We start from the raw sequence: 17,021 nt of genomic DNA on the forward strand, positions 1-17,021 counted from the left end.
ATGCAGAACTGAGGCATTTGGGACCAAGGGCTTGGCTCAGAGTTAGAGCAACTGGCTAGTGCTCTAGGTTGAACCCCAACACTTCAAAAGAGCAAACAAAAAGAATGCCTTCAGACACTGATTATTTGAATCCCCCTTAAAAAGGATTTGAAAGAACCCAGAATTATCTAGAGAACGGCTTAAACGTCCCCCTGTTGTTTTGTGCCTTCTTGGTTGGTGTGACTTTCAGTCCAATCTCCAACACTAGGTAATGCTCTGCCATGTGCAGGCAATCAGGTGTCCCTGAAAGGATGAGGTTTGCCCAACTCTGGAGACCTGCTGGGGCAGTAATGCAGAACCCAACTGGAAAACCCAAGTGTCCGGGCGGGCGCTCCAAGGATCCTCCAGGAGCCTGGTCTGCGATCAGGTCAGCCCTTTCTTTCTCTGCAAATATCCCAATCAACTATACTCTGCTCTTTCTGCATCAAGGACATGATAGCCTGAGCAGAGGATTCAACACTGGAAATAGCCCCTAAGGCAGGCCAGACTCTATTTTAAACCTTACAGAGACTGTGTGCTATGCCCGCTAACAGGGTGCCAGAACATAGTCCTCTTGCTATGATTATGATTTTGTCTTTGACATTTAAAAAAAACCACCACCCTAATAATACTTACCTAGCTGTTCCCCTGGGGTTTGGGCCGATGTGGTTTCTACAGGATTATTCCATGCACATAAGCATCTGATGACCGTGTGGCACCTGTTGATGTGTAAATACTACCTAGGTGACAAGTTGGCAGGTTCCTATCGTGACAACTGCATACATTTTTTGATCATGTGGTTACTTTTCAGCCTAAAACGTAAGCACAGAATTTCTGCCATCCATTATGCCTTTAAAAGTACTGAGGAGAATGATCTGACATTTAACATGAATTTTCTTAATCAAAAGTGTCAAATCTGAACTGGGGACATGGCACAGTGGCAGAACACCTGCCTAGCAAGTTCAAGATTCTGGACTTACTCCCAGCCCTGAAGAATTAAGTACCCAGTCCTCAGAGAGCTGTTGGCAGGACTTGGCAAACGGTGAGCAGCATCGGTCACCATGGAAAACCATAAGCTGAGACATACTTCCTGAAATGTGGTCGCCGGCCTCCCACCAAGCATGGAACTTCTACTCGTGAAAATGCCTTTTCTGTGCTGGTTTCAACGCGTCTCTGCTCATGCTCTCTGAAACCCGATCTAAGTCTGAATTTAGGCACTGGTGGTGTCTGCTCCTCCCACGTATTACGTCCTGGGACTCTTAAAGCCCAGATTCAAATCCTGGCTTTAAATGTAACAGGTATGTGGCCTTGAGTAAGTTGCTTAAAATGGAAGCAATAACTGTGCTTACTTATTGAGTTGTTACCAGGGTATCCTAACATGCACACGCGCGCGCGCGCGCGCACACACACACACACACACACACACACACAAAAGAGGAGCCTAGCGCTAAGCACTGTTTTTAGTATTATTATGCTCGATAAAATCGGTATAGTTATTATTGCTTGTACAAATGAATAAATCAGGTGCATCGATAGTAAATCACTAGCAATTATTAAGCTCCTTAGAACTACGGAGTATATCAAGAAGAGCATAAGGATTATGATTTACTGACATGAGCATGAGACTATTTGCTACTTCTCAGTCAAACGTGAAGCATTTCTCAGCATCATTCAAAGGATCATTTTCCACCGCTTGCAGAGCTGTCAGTGAGTCATTTCTCCTGCTCGAATTTGGTTTCCACTAGTGCTTGAGAGCTTGCATAAATAAAAGCAGGCGAATTCTGTCTGTGAGACTCAAACGATATTACTTTTCACACTTTTTGTCACTTCAAGTTAAATCTGGAGCCTCTCCTTCATCGTGTATGTATGTCCTCTTCTGCATCCTTTTCCATCTGGAGCAAAGTCAGCCTCAGCAGGAGTAAAGGAAGCCTCTGTACTTCTCCTCCAGCAGCCCCAGATTTAACGCAGAGACTGTAGCTAGTGCGCGCGCAAGCGCGCGCGCGCGCACACACACACACACACACACACACACACGCACGCACACGCACACACACACACACACACACTGCTCTGAAATCATTTTCCATTATTCAGAGAATCTTCTAAGTATCAATGTTCCGGAGTCTTTGGTGCTGGTGTCACTCAAGGAGAAACAGTTCAGTTCCTTCCAAACATCACATTCAAAATTATCTAGCATTCCTTGTATTCGGTGGAATTTTTTTCTTTCAAAACTCAAATCCTGTTTTATTACAATCTGTACCAATGTTCTCCTCTATGAGCATAGTAATTAAGTATAAAATTTGTTCAGACTTAAAATACCAGCTTTCCAGCTTGCTAGCTTCATCTTCATAAAAAACGATGGTTAGTCCAGTGTGCAATCAATCATTCTGTACAAAGTAGCAACAGTAAGTACCCTATATGTCCTTATGCAGCAGTAATGTGTTAACATTTTGCTTAGGTGGCAAGTTTTCTGTTTTTGGTTTTGGTTTTGGTTTCGGTTGGTTGTTTGTTTGAGACAGGGTTTCTCTGTATAGCTCTGGCTGTCCTGGAACTCACTCTGTAGACCAGGCTGTCCTCGAACTCAGAAATCTGCCTGCCTCTGCCTCCCAAAGGCTGGGATTAAAGACATGTGCCACCACCACCTGGCATGCAAGTTTTCTAATATGAGTTCTTTTAAAAATCTGGCTATTTCATATGAAAATGTACATTTTTTCAGTTTTACTTTAAAAAGCAAACGGTCCAAAATTTTAGGCCCCACACACTCAGCATGGCAAGCAGCTGTCTGGATCTTAGCAACTGTGCCCATAAAGGCAGCATGAGTTCCTAACACCATTCAAGATGCTGGGTGGGGCGTCGGGGAGGGGGGACCACACCATTCACTAAAATTACAACCTATTCCCTGGTGAGATCTCAGACTGCAACCTCCATTCTGTACCTTGAAATGTTCTTCTAGTTTCCATTTAAATTGTTTTATTTTATTTAATTTTATATGTATGAGTATTTTGCCTCCATGTATGTATGTGCACCATGCAGGTGCCTGGTGCCCATGGAAGCCAGAGGCAGGCATCAGAGCCCTTGAAACTACAGTTACAAGTAGTTGTGAGCCACCATGTGTGCTAGAAATAGAAACTGAGTCCTCTAGAAGAGAAGCCAGGGTTGCTAAACACCGAGCCTTCTCTCTAGCACCCCCAGTTTCTTTCCTTTTTTTTTTTTTTNTTTTTTTTTTAAGATTTATTTATTTATTATATGTAAGTACACTGTAGCTGTCTTCAGACACTCCAGAAGAGGGCATCAGATCTTGTTACGGATGGTCGTGAGCCACCATATGGTTGCTGGGATTTGAACTCCAGACCTTCGGAAGAGCAGTAGGGTGCTCTTACCCACTGAGCCATCTCACCAGCCCCCCCCCCCAGCTTCTATTTTAAATACATATGCTATGACCCAGCAACTCCTGAAAAAAAGAAAAAAAAAACAGGGAAGATCCTACAAATCTATCTAGACATCAACTGCAGTGTAGCTTCTAATGGCAAAAAAAAGGATTACCCTCAATAGCAGTATGGGCCACTGAATAAACAGTAGTAAATTCAACAGAATACCAGTCTCCAAAAGCAATAGGGAGAAAAAACAAATATATACAGAAATGGAAATGTATCTACAACACATTAAGAAGGACAAAAAGCAAGGTGGATAAGACTATATGATCTACAGTCCGATCTGTGAGAAATGAGTAATTTATATGATTTCATTTCAATTTTTAAAACAAAATACAAGCTTTTTAAATTAGGCATATATTACTTTTATTTTTTTTTTCAAAAAGGGACGCCCTATGAACAGATATTTTAAATCATTTCATGTGTAGTAACTATCAAATCTGGTTATTTGTCATAGTAACTGTCTCCGAGAGTAAAGCTCAATCTCATTTCTTGAGCAAGACTAAACGAACCAACTCCTCTCGGTGGACATCATGCAGGGCTCGTCGAAAGCTGCACTTGAGGAGAGCCTTCTGCAGCTCTGATGGCCTCCTGAACTGTCATTTCAAAGGCAGAGACACTCAGAAGACAGAGACAAGCACTCCCCACCAACCCCCCAAGAGAACTGCAGGATTCAGCAGCAAACACCCTCCAATTAAAGTGGGTCCCAACCTTCCTAATGCTGTGACCTCTAATACACCTCTTCATGTTGTGGTGAACATCCAACCATAAAGTTATTTCATTGCTACTTCCTAACTGTAACTTTGCTACTGTTATAAATTGTAATGTAAATATCTATGTTTCCCGATAATCCTAGGTGACCCCTGTTAAAGAGTTGTTTGAACTCCCCCAAATGGGTTTTGACCCACAGATTGAGAAACACTGTCCTAATGAGATGCTAAATACCAAGAGAAAGCTCTAGCCCATCAGAACCAGAGAAACGCCATCTTTCCCCATTCCAACTCTAACCAAAGGCAATCAAATCACATCAAAACCAAAGCACCTTCTAAAGTCACTCCTAAAAGCTGGGCAGGGTGCTGCAAGGGCACACACACACCAATGACGCAGGTCCTGCTAACTCAGAACTCGTGGAAATGCAAACTGCCCTTCACATTTCAATCTGAACTATCTAACCATGGTTTGTTAAACCATTGTGAAAATAAGAGATGAATGATGTAAGTTATCAAGCCACCCTTCTCATTGCCATTCAACAGCATTCATTACTGTCAGCATGTAATGTGTAACTGTTAAGATAAAAGTTCAAAATGGGGCTGGAGAGATGGCTCAGCAGTTAAGAGCACTGACTGCTCTTCCAGAGGTCTTGAGTTCAATTCCCAGCAACCACATGATGGCTCACAACCACCTGTAATGGGATCCAATGCCCTCTTCTGGTGTGGTTGAAGACAGCAACAGTGTATCCACATACATGAAATAAATAAAAATAAATCTTAAAAAAACCAAAAAGTTCAAAATGTGTCTTACTGGGCTATCAAGCAAATCTATCAAGATTAACCATAGCTAACCAGTATTAATGTATACTGCTAAAATATGTCCTTCATTTCCCATTACAGCCTCCTATAGGCTGAGTCCCTACTACCAAGCAGAATGAGGCAGAAAGATTTCTTGATCGTCCTGGAGCACATCACCTGGCTGTATAGTCATGCTCCGGTCTTTCTTTCCTGCTGGTCTCCCTGCAATTACTATTGCTTTTTACTTAGTGTGTGTACATATACCAGAGGTTAACAGTACGTCCTTAGATGCTTGCCACCTTGGCTCTGTGTATGTGTATGTGTGTGAACACATGTGCACCACACTCACATATGTGCGTGTGTGTGTGTGTGTGTGTGTGTGTGTGTGTATGTGTGTAAGTCAGAGAACAACCTCCAGCATCAGTCCTTGCTTCTACCTTGTTTGAAACAAGGTCTTTCTTGCTGTTCATTGCTGTGTATTTCCAGGCCAGCGAGCTTCTGGCAATTCTGTCTCTGCTGTCATCTCCCAGCAGGGGCATGCTAGGATGACAGATTCATGTGACTTCTACATGGGTTCTGAGGGTCCCAGCTCAGGGTCAACAGCCTTGCATAGCAAGTGCTTTACCAGAGCCATCTCCAGCCTTCCACCTTACCTTCTGAGGCAGGACCTCTCAATGAACCCGGAGCTCATGGATTCAGCTGGACTGGCTGACCCAGTGATCCTCCTGTGTTTCGGCCTCCTCAGCACTGAGATAACAGGCAAGTGCTGCCATGCCCACCTTTTTTATGTGAGCTCTTGGGTATCAAGCTCAGGTCCTCACACTTGCACAACAGACACTGTACTGACAGAGTCAATGCCAGCCCCAGCCCTGTAATAGCCAGTTCTGTGCATAGTAAGCTGTTCATCATAAGGTGTCAGAAAGTGATTTACCTCTGAGTCTTTGGTCTGCTGATTACGAATGACTATCAGATTATACAAGATCCTGTCATCATCTGCCTCTGTGTGGGACACGTCATGAGGCATGCTCCATAAATTCTTCTCATCGTCCCTCTCCAGAGTTGCTCCAAAAGAGGAATACGGATTGTTACCACTGTGAAAGAAAGAAAGAAAGTGTAAGGATTTTGTTATATGTATGTATTATATGTTATATACTATGTTATATACTGTGTATGTAACATATATAAATCTTACAATATAAATAAAAACATATAACTTATCTATAACAGAAAGGTCTAAGTTATTGTCAATAACTAAGCATAAACACAACACAATAACAAACTTACTTACTTAATTAATCACTTTAAAAATAGCCAAAAAGGGATGGCAAGATGGGTGCCTAGCAACACACACACACACACACACACACACACACACACACACAAATACACCTGGGTCTGGGAAAATGACTCAGTAGTTAGGAGCACTGGCTGCTCTTCCAGAGAACCCAGGATTCAGGTCACATGACAGCTCATAACCATCTGTTAACTCCTGTTCCAGGGAATCTGATGCCCTTTCTGGCCTCTGTGGCACCAGGCACACTTATGGTTCATAGACATAAATCCAGGCAAAGAGACAGACAGACAGACAGACAGACAGACAGAGAAAAATTATGTGCATTGGTGTTATGCCTGCATGTATATCTGTGTGATGGCTTCAGATCCTCTGGAATGGGAATTACAGACAATTGTGAGCTGCCATGTGGATGCTTAGAATTGAATCCAGGTTATCTGGAAGAGACATCCCCAAGAAAACATTTAAACCCTAAACAACAAGTATGCACAACCATATACTTTCAATGATCAAGGACTAAGAATTTCAGTTGTAGACTGGGGTGATGGCTGAGTGGATTAAAACATTTCCTGGCTGGAGAGATGGCTCAGCAGTTAGGAGCACTAGCTCTCTTCCAGAGGAGCAGGTTCAGTTCCAAGCATCCACGTGGAGGATCACAGCCATCTTTAACTCCAGTTCCAGGGTATCCAACACCCTTGTCTGGCTTCGAAGGGTGCAAGCAGGCAAAACACCTATGCATGTTTGTTTTTATTAGAGCCAGGTGTAGTGGTGTGCATCTTTAATTCCACATTCAGGAGGCAGAGGCAAGTTGATCTCCATGTGTTTGAGGCTAGCCTGGTCTACCTAGCAAGTTCCAGGGCAGCCAAGGCTACATAGAAAAACAAACAATAACAAAAACCTCACTTGCTGCACCAGGGTTAGGACCAGAGTCCAAATCTCCAGACCCCAAGCTGGGCGTTTGGCAGCCCACCTGTAATTACAGCCTCAGAAGATGCAGAAAGATCCCTCCAGCAAGCAGGCTGGGAAGACTAGCCATGTGATATCGGCAACCACTGTGTTTGACTAAGAGACTGCCTCATCAAAAAAGGTGGGACAGAAGGAGATGATCTCCTGACATTAATGTTGGGTCTCCACATGCATTTGTACCTACATGCCTGCACTCCCACATACATGTATGCCCATATAAATATTCACGCACAACACAGACAGACAGACAGAGAAAGGAAAGTTCAGTCTTTGTTCCATACTCTCGTTTCATGATTTTTCCTTCATAAAGTATACCCATGCTTGGCCTTGGGGAGAGGCTGGTGATGAAGCATCACACACAGGACATGCCTGTACATAGCCCTAGTTAACTTCTGAAGGACAGGACAGTCAACCACACTGGAGCAGCTCACTTCATGTAATAACATGTATGAAGGGTGACTACACCTTAATCATGGGACTCAGTAAATCTGTGGGCATATGGACGTGACTCCTGTCTCCAGTCTGCAGTAAAACGAAGAATAGGAGATTGCTACTGGGTGATCACATGGCTAATAAAAAAACTATAGTAAGTGCTGTAAAGGGGGCAGTGGGAGAGCACATCTAGGATGCTGGCAGCAGATACTGGGCAGGCAAATGGAGAAACCACGCTAGAACTGTAAAGAGGCAGGTAACAAGAGAGCTGCCAGCAAGGGAGGTGCATGAGGAAACTCGGTGGGTACACTGGAAGAAGTGAGGGAAGCTGGGGAGAAAACTCAGGGCTAAAGACAGACAAACAGACAGACAGACACACACACACACACACACACACACACACTGGAAGAAGTGAGGGAAGCTGGGGAGGAAGCTCAGGGCTAGAGACACTCAATCACGCACCTAACCCTTTTCTAGGTTCGCACAGGCTTGACTCCTGAGCGAAGGCAGGACAGTGATGAACAATTAGCATCTTAAAAACCAGGTAAAGTATGGGGAATGCTTGAGCTACGGCAGGAAAGGATTCCAGAGATTTTTTTTTTTTTTAAACTATGTGGTTGAGGAACTAGGCATGGGCACAGCAAGCTTGGGCCATCCTGTGCTACACAGAGATACCCCATGTATAATAATTAAAAAAAAAAAAAAAGAGGAAGGCGAAAATGAAGATGTAATGAGGTGTGGGAGAGGCCCTGATTTGATCCTTAGCACCAAAATAAGTGCACACATCCAAACGTAAGCAATTCAGATAACTCAAGTGAGAGATAAGAGATGTCAGGATCTGAACGCCAGCGTGAAGCTGACGAAGACTGTCCCATCCATGGCTCCGTACAGCAGAATTAGGGTGCTGGAGCTGAACTAGGTGGGAGACAGCTGCAAGGGGGTGAGGGGAGTCAGAGTCACTCTGAGCTATGACTGACTTACCAGGATGCAGAGTGATACCATTCTGAGGCAGAACTAGAATGTCCAATGGGCACAGGAAAGCAAGCACATGTAGGGTGTGTACCATGAGAGCATGGCAAACGAAAACATGCAGAAGACATCCAGAAGAACAGACAATGGCACTGGGGAAGGAGGGATGAAGGTGAATGGCAGGTAGGCTGAAGGCAAACGTCAAGAGGTCCACAAACATGACACTCCCGGAAGCTAGCATCAAGGAAATTTCACATACAACAGGAAGCAAGAGCCAGTCACCAGCTTGGGAACCAGCAGAGCTGCCCAGAAGGAGAGGTACCCTGGGGCGAGAGTGAGCAGGTGTAGCCCAGGCTGCCAACCCAGTCCTCAGCGATGGGAATGACAGCCAGGACCCACACAAGAAAGCCAGGGCAAAAGGTGAGGAGGGAGCCAGGCATGGTGGCGCACGCCTTTAATCCCAGCACTCAGGAGGCAGAGGTAGGTAGATTTCTGAGTTTGGAGCCAGCCTGGTCTACAAAGTGAGTTCCAGGACAGCCAGGGCTATACAGAGAAACCCTGTCTCGAAAAACCAAANGAGGAGGCTGCTGGAGCCAAAGCCAATCAGAGGCCAGCCACTGAGCCAGCATAGGACCTAGATAGTACTGAACAGTGCTGGTAAGATCGCTAGATACAGCCTTTAATCCCAGCGTTTGGGAGGTAGGTGGGGCTCTGTGAGTTCAAGGCCAGCCTGGTCTTCAGAGTGAGTTCCAGGACAGCCAGGACTACACAGAGAAACCCTGTCTCAAAAGAAACAAAGAGAGGGGAGGGGAGGGGGCTAAGATTAAAGCTGCCTTGGTGCTCTGTGCAAAAAGACTTCAATAAGCATGCTGAACTCAATCATTCATGCAAACCGACACTGGCAGTTATGTATCAAAATCACAGACTTTGATACCTGAGTACTCTGTGCATGTGCCGTTACAATACAGGAAGATAAGTACAATTTACAGCACAGAATGACGAGAGCAGAGAGGAAAAAGTGATCAACTGCATGAAAGAAGGAAATTTGGGAGCTCTTATGGAGACAACATCAGCCTTTCACCCAAAGGAGGAGCGGAGGAGCGAGTTGCGAGGGCAAAGAACCCCACGGGGAAAAACAGTTCAAGAAAGGGCAGCAGCATTGGGAGGCCTCAAGCACCCACAGGCTAGGGAATTTCAAGCTCTTGCACCCACACACTGCAGTGATACAGTGAAGAGGTGGGGTGATTTGATATCAGGCTTCGGGACGATGCTAGTCCAGGCTTCTGTTCCCGTGAGCTATGACAGGTCAGATCAAAGGGTGGTAGAGCAATAACTCTCGAGGAGGAATAAGGAAATTGCCTAGTTGGGGGCAGTGTCACAATCAACTGTCACATGAGGAGGGCTGTGTGCCTTAGTCGGTTCTACTGCTGTGAAGAGACACCATGACAAAGGCAACTCTTACAAAAGAAAGCATTTAATTGGGAGCTTGTTCACAGATTCAGGGGCTTTGTCCATCACCAACATGGCAGCGAGGAGCGTGGTGGCTGAGCCGGGTCCCTTTTGCCTACTAGCTCTTACAGCCTGTAAGCCATGGCACCTTAGACTCCACACTTGTATCAAGGATTCTTTCCACTCTTCCTGTTACACAGCCGCCTGGGACAGGAAGGGTGAGGGTCACTATCCCACTTGATAGCTAAAAGCTAAACGTCTCTGAGGAAAGGCCGACAATCTTCCCGGGTGAGGTTCTTGTCTGGGAGTCACTGAGCAACCATGTCACAACAAGAGTTGAGAGACTGGTTTGCTCATTAGCGCTAACCCTTCTCTTGGATGCCCAATGGGCAGCCGCGAGCCGGATAAAGCTTGGTGTGCTCTGTTTTCCTTTGTCTCCTTTGTCTTAAAACTTCAGATTGGATTCTTGTTCTAGTCTGCACATGAGCATGTTAATCATTTAAGGGGTGTCTGTCGAAAATCTGGCAATACAGAGTTGATTAGCACTGAATTTGCCTAACCTATCTCATCCCTCAAGACCAAAAGCATGAAGATAAGATAACTAAGGTACTTTCCAGACCGGTGCAACATCCAGCTGTCAGCTTTTACAATATCCTGCTCTGGATCCTGACGCCAGCCTAGACATCTGTAACATTCCCTAGACTTACAGGTTCCAGAACACAGAAGCCTCACTCACAGACAGACTGCCTCATGGTGAGCTCATCCCCTAAGAGGGATCAATTACTCAATGACAGTAACTGGATGCCCCTAGCCCTAAGGCTGGGCAATCATCTCTTAGGGACTGAATTGTCTGTCCCATCACATCTCCTGCCCCGCCCCTTCACACACGCATACATACACACACACACACACACACACACACACACACACACACGCGCGCGCAGTTATTTCATCCAATGTTAGATGCCAGCTTACTTAATCTGTAAGCTAGAGAGATACATAATAGGAAGGTTAAAAATGTAACATTTACACTCAGGAGGCAGAGGCAGGCGGATTTCTGAGTTCGAGGCCAGCCTGGTCTACAAAATGAGTTCCAGGACAGCCAGGGCTATACAGAGAAACCCTGTCTCGAACCCCCCCCCCCAAAAAAAAAGTAACATTTCAGCCAGGCAACGGTGGCACGTGCCTTTGATCCTAGCACTCCAGAGGCAGAGGCAGGAGGGTCTACAGAGTTCTAATTAAGGGTACGATTTTGAAATTGGCCCATGGAGAGTCTCAAGCTCTGCCTAGTCACTGATACTCAGGAGACAATAGGAAGCAGGAAAAGACCTACGGGAGCTGCCCTGAGTGAACTCTCCGGGGTGACGCCCTCCTCCATCAGATGCCCCCATCTGAGCCCACTTGTCTCTGGAAAGCAACATCCACCCCACCCCACCCCACCCCAACATCTCCCCAGCAGGACCCAAGTGGCCATGGTCTTCAGTACTACTAAATCTTCTTTAGAACCAGAGAGAAGGTGGACTCCTGCCCCTAAATAAGTGATTATTCTAGCAATGATTTCCAAAAGGGGGTCAAGGGGCTGGAAGGATAGCTCAGCGGGAAAACTGGCTGCCTCTGGAGCGTGGTATGCATGGTAAGGTGAGGCTGTAATCCCAGCCCAGCCTGCTGGTGAGTTCTGAGTCGTCAAGGGAACCCAGAGATGGACAGCTCCTTAAGAATGACACCAAGGCTGTTCTTTGGTCTCCGAATGCACCCACACAAGTGCATGTGTGTGCACACACACACACAGAGAGAGAGAGAGAGAGAGAGAGAGAGAGAGAGAGAGAGAGAGAGAGAATGGGTTCAGAGAGAACCATGGCTGTGAGCTCTTTAGGAGTACTAGATGGGTCTGTCTGGCCAGCTCCTGAGTCCTCAGTCTTGCTCGCCACAGGCTCTAGGATGACTCCAGCAATGCAACTGTCAATTTACTTTACTCTGAAAGCAGCCAGGAGAGCCCAGACTGAGAAGAATAAAGCAAAAACACCTGAGGAAACGCAGCTTGGGAATCATTGTGAGGCCCAGTCCATGACGTGCGTGCGCAGGGCAGGCGTGTGAACTGAACTTTGGGGGGGGGGGGGGCAGGAGCCCTAGGAGTCTTGGGAGGACACATGAAGGAAGGGGACTTCCAGCCAGCAGCTTCCCCCTCTCTTCCTCCCTCCTATAAACCAAGTCTGAAAGGTTATAAAGAAAGTGAGAGCGGCCACTTTGCCCCTGGCCACCATCTGCTGATAATAAATATTTAATGAACCTTGGACATTTGAGAAGCTGCTCAGATGTTACACTTCGTGTGCAGACGCCACTCTCACTCCCAAAGGGGAGAGGTCTTGCCTTTCATCCTACCCTCACCTCAGGGAACGAGACCCAAACTGCTCAGGAGTCTTCTTTCAACAGTGTAGGTAAAAGTCTGCCTGGGCACAAGGTTGCCAAGTGCCTGTCACCATGAAAGCCATTTACAGGGAAAGCCTGGGGTTCCTCCCCAGGGCCAAGGGCCCTGTGTAAAAAGAAGATTTTGAAAAGAGCTACAAGATACCTCAGGTACAGGATGGCTGCAGGCCAGAAGTTCCAATGACCTCACCGCTCTGATCCTGGGCCTTGGGTCAGCAATGGCTGATATAAGACCAGGGAAGGGAACGAAGCCGGAGTCTAGAAAGGCAGACCTCAAGGAGCTGTGTGATCTCCCTTGCTCTGCCCAAGGCCTCCTTGTCCAGCTAGGGCCTGGCCAGTCCCTTAGTGGCCCTTCTCTGTGATGGAGCTCTCCCCTCACTCTCTCTCCTGTCTTCCCTCCCACTCCCTTTTGTCCTCTCTTCCTCCAATTCCTTCCCTCTTCATTCTTCCGTCCTTTCTCCACTTCTAAGACAGTCTAGCCTTTTATCTTCTTTTTTAAAAACCTACTTGATCCAGTGTTTAAACATCTGCTACCCAAGGCAGGCACAGTGGCATATACCTTTAATCTTAGCACCAGGAGGCAGAGGCAGGCAGATCTCTTTGAATTCAAATTCAGACTAGTCTACAGAGTGAGTTCCAAAATGTCCACAGCTACATAATGAGAGCCTGTCTCTAAAACACATAAACACGTTGCCTCAAGTTTAAAGCTTGCTCATTTAAACGCTATGGGGGTTTCTGGGCGCTGGCCCACGGTCACACATGACTAAATGTGATATCCCTGGAAATGAAGGATGAGAACCCAAGGCTGAGATCCTGTAAAGCCAGCAGGGCAGCACGGTGTCCACTCCCTCCAGGAGACTTGGGAAGGGCTCAGGAGGCTGAGGCTCCATCCACCCCCTCCCCTCGGCTTGCCTGGACTCCTGCCCTCTTCAAAGTCTACCCACATTAGGACAGTTCCTAAGTCAGCACCCGGATCTCTCTCCCAGTGTCAGCCTTCTTCCCTCCAGTGAGATGTCTAACAGACAGCACTACCTCTACAGAATACAAACAGGGACCTTGCTGCCAGTGGCCTCCCCACTCCCACGATGGCAGCTCCATCTTCACGTTGCTCAGATGAATACCACAAAGCTACCCTGAATCCCTTGACCCCTATTTCCAGTGCATCAGAAAATCCTACTGCTTCTATGTTCGAAAGAATGCCCACAGCCCTGCACCCCAAGGGGGCTGGTGGCTGCTTAGGTCTGCCGTAAGAATCCCTGTGGCGGTTACTTTTTCTTTTTTATGTGCATGAGTGTTTTACCTGTACGTATTTAAGTGCACCACATATGTGTCTGCTGCCCAGAAAACCCAGAAGAGGGCATCAGATCCCCTGAAAGTGGAGTTACAGATAGTTGTGAGCCACTAGGTGGGTGCTGGGACTCGAACCCAGTTCCTCTGCAAACGCAGCAAGAGCTGTGAACAGCTGAGCCATTTCTCCAAGCTGGTTTTTCTGTTCTTAATCCAAAAGCCAACAGGATTGATTCTCCAAAAATGTAAGTGAGGCCACGTTATCCCTCTGCCTTGGCTGATCTATCTGCCCACCCCGGATTCCTTCAGACACTTGCTGCCTCTTCCCGATCCACCCTGCTACACATCACTGCTCTTGAAGCCTGCTCTGACCAATTTACTGTGACCACACCTCCCCCTTTGGCTCTATCCTTCCTCTTTCTGCATACCTATAATTCCCAATTTACTTATTATATTCGCTGTCTCTTGTGTCCTTTGCTGACCATCATTAGAAGACATATGAAGACCAGGTCCCAGCCACAGTGGTTTACGACCAGTGTTTAACACTGTACCTGACACACAAGAGGGACTTAATAAATATTTGCTAAATTACTGAACATTTGTTTCCCAAACCCACAGGGCTCCAAACAGAGTTGAGGCTGCCACTGGGCTCCAAGAAAACTGTTCACATTGTTCAACTGGTTGAACTAACGAAAATCAGGCTGAGAGTCTTGTGGGAGGACCAGATGATAGGCACATGTGTTTCTGTCAGGTGACAGCCAGGATTATGAAGAAATACACTGAGAGGCTCAGAGAGAGGGGAGGAGCAGGCAGGAGAAGGGGACAGGAGAAGGGGACATGGCAGTCAGGGGAAGAACTGTCTGATAAAACGACGGGGTGGAGATCTGAATATAAAGTGAGAGCTATCCATGCAGGAAGCTAGGCAGGGAGGGTGAGATTCACAGAGGCCCTGCTTAGCTTATCTACAGGACCAGTAGAGGGCCACAGGAAAGGATGGATAATTCTGTGGTCTGTGCTGACCTTAGAGACATGCTTAATAGCGTTAAACTGGGACCCACTCCCAAGCCCATCAGTAGAAAGAGTGAGTGTACTAGAATACAGATCGTGCAGCAGGAAGAACCATGAAGCAAGCTCACCACCACAGGCGAGCGGAGTGAGGTGTGTGGGGACACACAAGGTTTGACTCCAGGGGTGTGAGGTTTAAAGGCAAAACTAGGCTGAGTCTATAAGGTGCATAGAGAGGTGGTAAGGCTGAAAAGAAATACAAGGAAATGACTCTGACGAAAGACTAGATATGATGAGGGAGAGGATGTGTGACACCTATCTCTTATCTTAAGCCGCGGCTACAGTTTTCAATGTCTTTGGTCTGTAATGTCATTTAAACACACACATGTTAATGTTTTTTTAATCCCAGCACTTAGGAGGCAGAAACAGGCAGACTTCTGAGTTCGGGGCCAGCCTGGACTACAGAGTGAGTTCCAGGACAGCCAGGGCTACACAGAGAAAACCTGCCTCAAAAAACAAAACAAAACAAACAAACAAAAGAATAGAATGTATAGTATATAACTGCGACAGTTCAAATATTTATTAGCCCAACTAAAAATTCTCACATATCTAACAGAATAAACTATTTTAAGCAGAGTCTCTTTACCCAAGGGTGAAGTGATATAGTCACTCCAAGACATTTAGACAGTTCCAGGAAACCTAGGGACCTTCTAGGGACCTTCCAGGGTCACATGACTAACTGAAAGAAATGTCACCTTCTAGGGACCTTCCAGGGTCACATGACCAACTGATACAAGTCACAAAAGGAGAACAGGGACCAGGGGAGAAAACCTTTGAAAATCATCCCTGTGAGTGCTGAAGAGATGGCTCAGTAGTTAAAAACACTGACTGCTATCCTGAGGATAATTCCCCTCACCCACGTGGTGGCTTAGAACCACCTGCAAGTCCAGCTCCAGAAGATGTGATGTTCTCCCCCGGCCCTCCTGGGCATCAAGCAAGCACATGAGACACAGACAAAACACCTCCACACTCACATGGTGGTGGTAATATGCCTCTAATCCCAGCACTTAGGAGGCAGGAGGATCCCATGAGTTTTGGATAAGTCCAGGCTACATAGAAAGTCCCAGGCCAGTCAGAGCTATATTTTAAGAGTATCTCAATAACAAATGAAAAACTATCCTGTAAGCAGTGAATGGCTGATCTGAGTCCCTGTTCCAGGAAGAGCCCCTACTTTCCAGCTTTGCTCTAGGTCTCGAGAAGGTGTATGTGCCAGCCCTAGAACGGGATTCATGAGACCCTGCATGTCTCTGGTGACTCCTGTGACTCACTTTCTGGCTAGGGCTGAGGCAGGCCACAGCCTGCCTACACTGCAGAGAACAGGGGTGAGGTGAATTAACTCTTCGCAATCTGCAGAGACCTGGCTCCACAAAACCAACAGTGTGCTTGCTGCAAGGAGAGTTGGGTCTCCACCGCAGGCTGGAAGCTCTCAGCAACGTCATCATTATCTGTAAGCCCTTCTAAGGGTGAATGTAATCTGGTCAACTCAGAGGTCATGTGAGTCCAGCCTGTAAAAAGAGAAACTCCCACATGTAAGAAGTGATACGTTTCTAAGTATGGGATGACCCCTTCAGATGCCATGAGCCTCCCTCAGCCCCGTCCTTCCTCTACACTGACAGGTCATCTCTGACCTCAGAACAGGGAAAGCAGCTCAGGGATTCTGGACCCCTGGCTACCACAACTCAAGGAAAGTCTCACACTCAAAACACCATTTCTAGTACACAGTATACAAGCAGCTGGAGACAAGCCTCACAAACACTGCATCCGAGAAGGGCTCTGCTCTCACAATGACAACAAAACGTAACAGGCCTATGCACACCTTCCACACGTTATTGAAGCTCTCTGTGCCTCAGTTTCTCAAGGGTCAAGCGGAGCTATCAGTACATTGATCCTCATTACCCACAGAACCCACATCTACAGGACTTCCCGCTCACTAGAATTTACCTTAACCCTAAAATCGATACTAAAACCGATAGTTTTAAGGTCATACGTAGGCAGGCACAGAGCAACATTCCCAATTGATACAGGACAGGCAGCACCCTGCTTCTCTTGAATGATGGCAACAAGAGCCCTTTTTTGTTTGTTTGTTTTCGAAACAGGGTTTCTCTGTATAGCCCTGGCTGTCCTGGAACTCACTTTGTAGACCAGGCTGGCCTCGAACTCAGAAATCCGCCTGCCTCTGCC

General features: G+C 46.6%; 1 protein-coding gene across 1 annotated transcript in view; it reads right to left on the minus strand.

Moving 5' to 3' along the window:
- Mreg (melanoregulin) overlaps positions 1-17,021 on the minus strand; it is a 55,853-nt gene that overhangs the window by 27,646 nt on the left and 11,186 nt on the right. Inside the window, exon 2 of the mRNA XM_021199358.2 lies at positions 5,889-6,048. Coding sequence (XP_021055017.1) covers positions 5,889-6,048 — 160 coding nt within the window. The remainder of the gene's footprint in view (positions 1-5,888; positions 6,049-17,021) is intronic.

Source organism: Mus pahari, chromosome 5, assembly GCF_900095145.1.
Source record: "Mus pahari chromosome 5, PAHARI_EIJ_v1.1, whole genome shotgun sequence".
Lineage (NCBI taxonomy): Eukaryota > Metazoa > Chordata > Mammalia > Rodentia > Muridae > Mus > Mus pahari.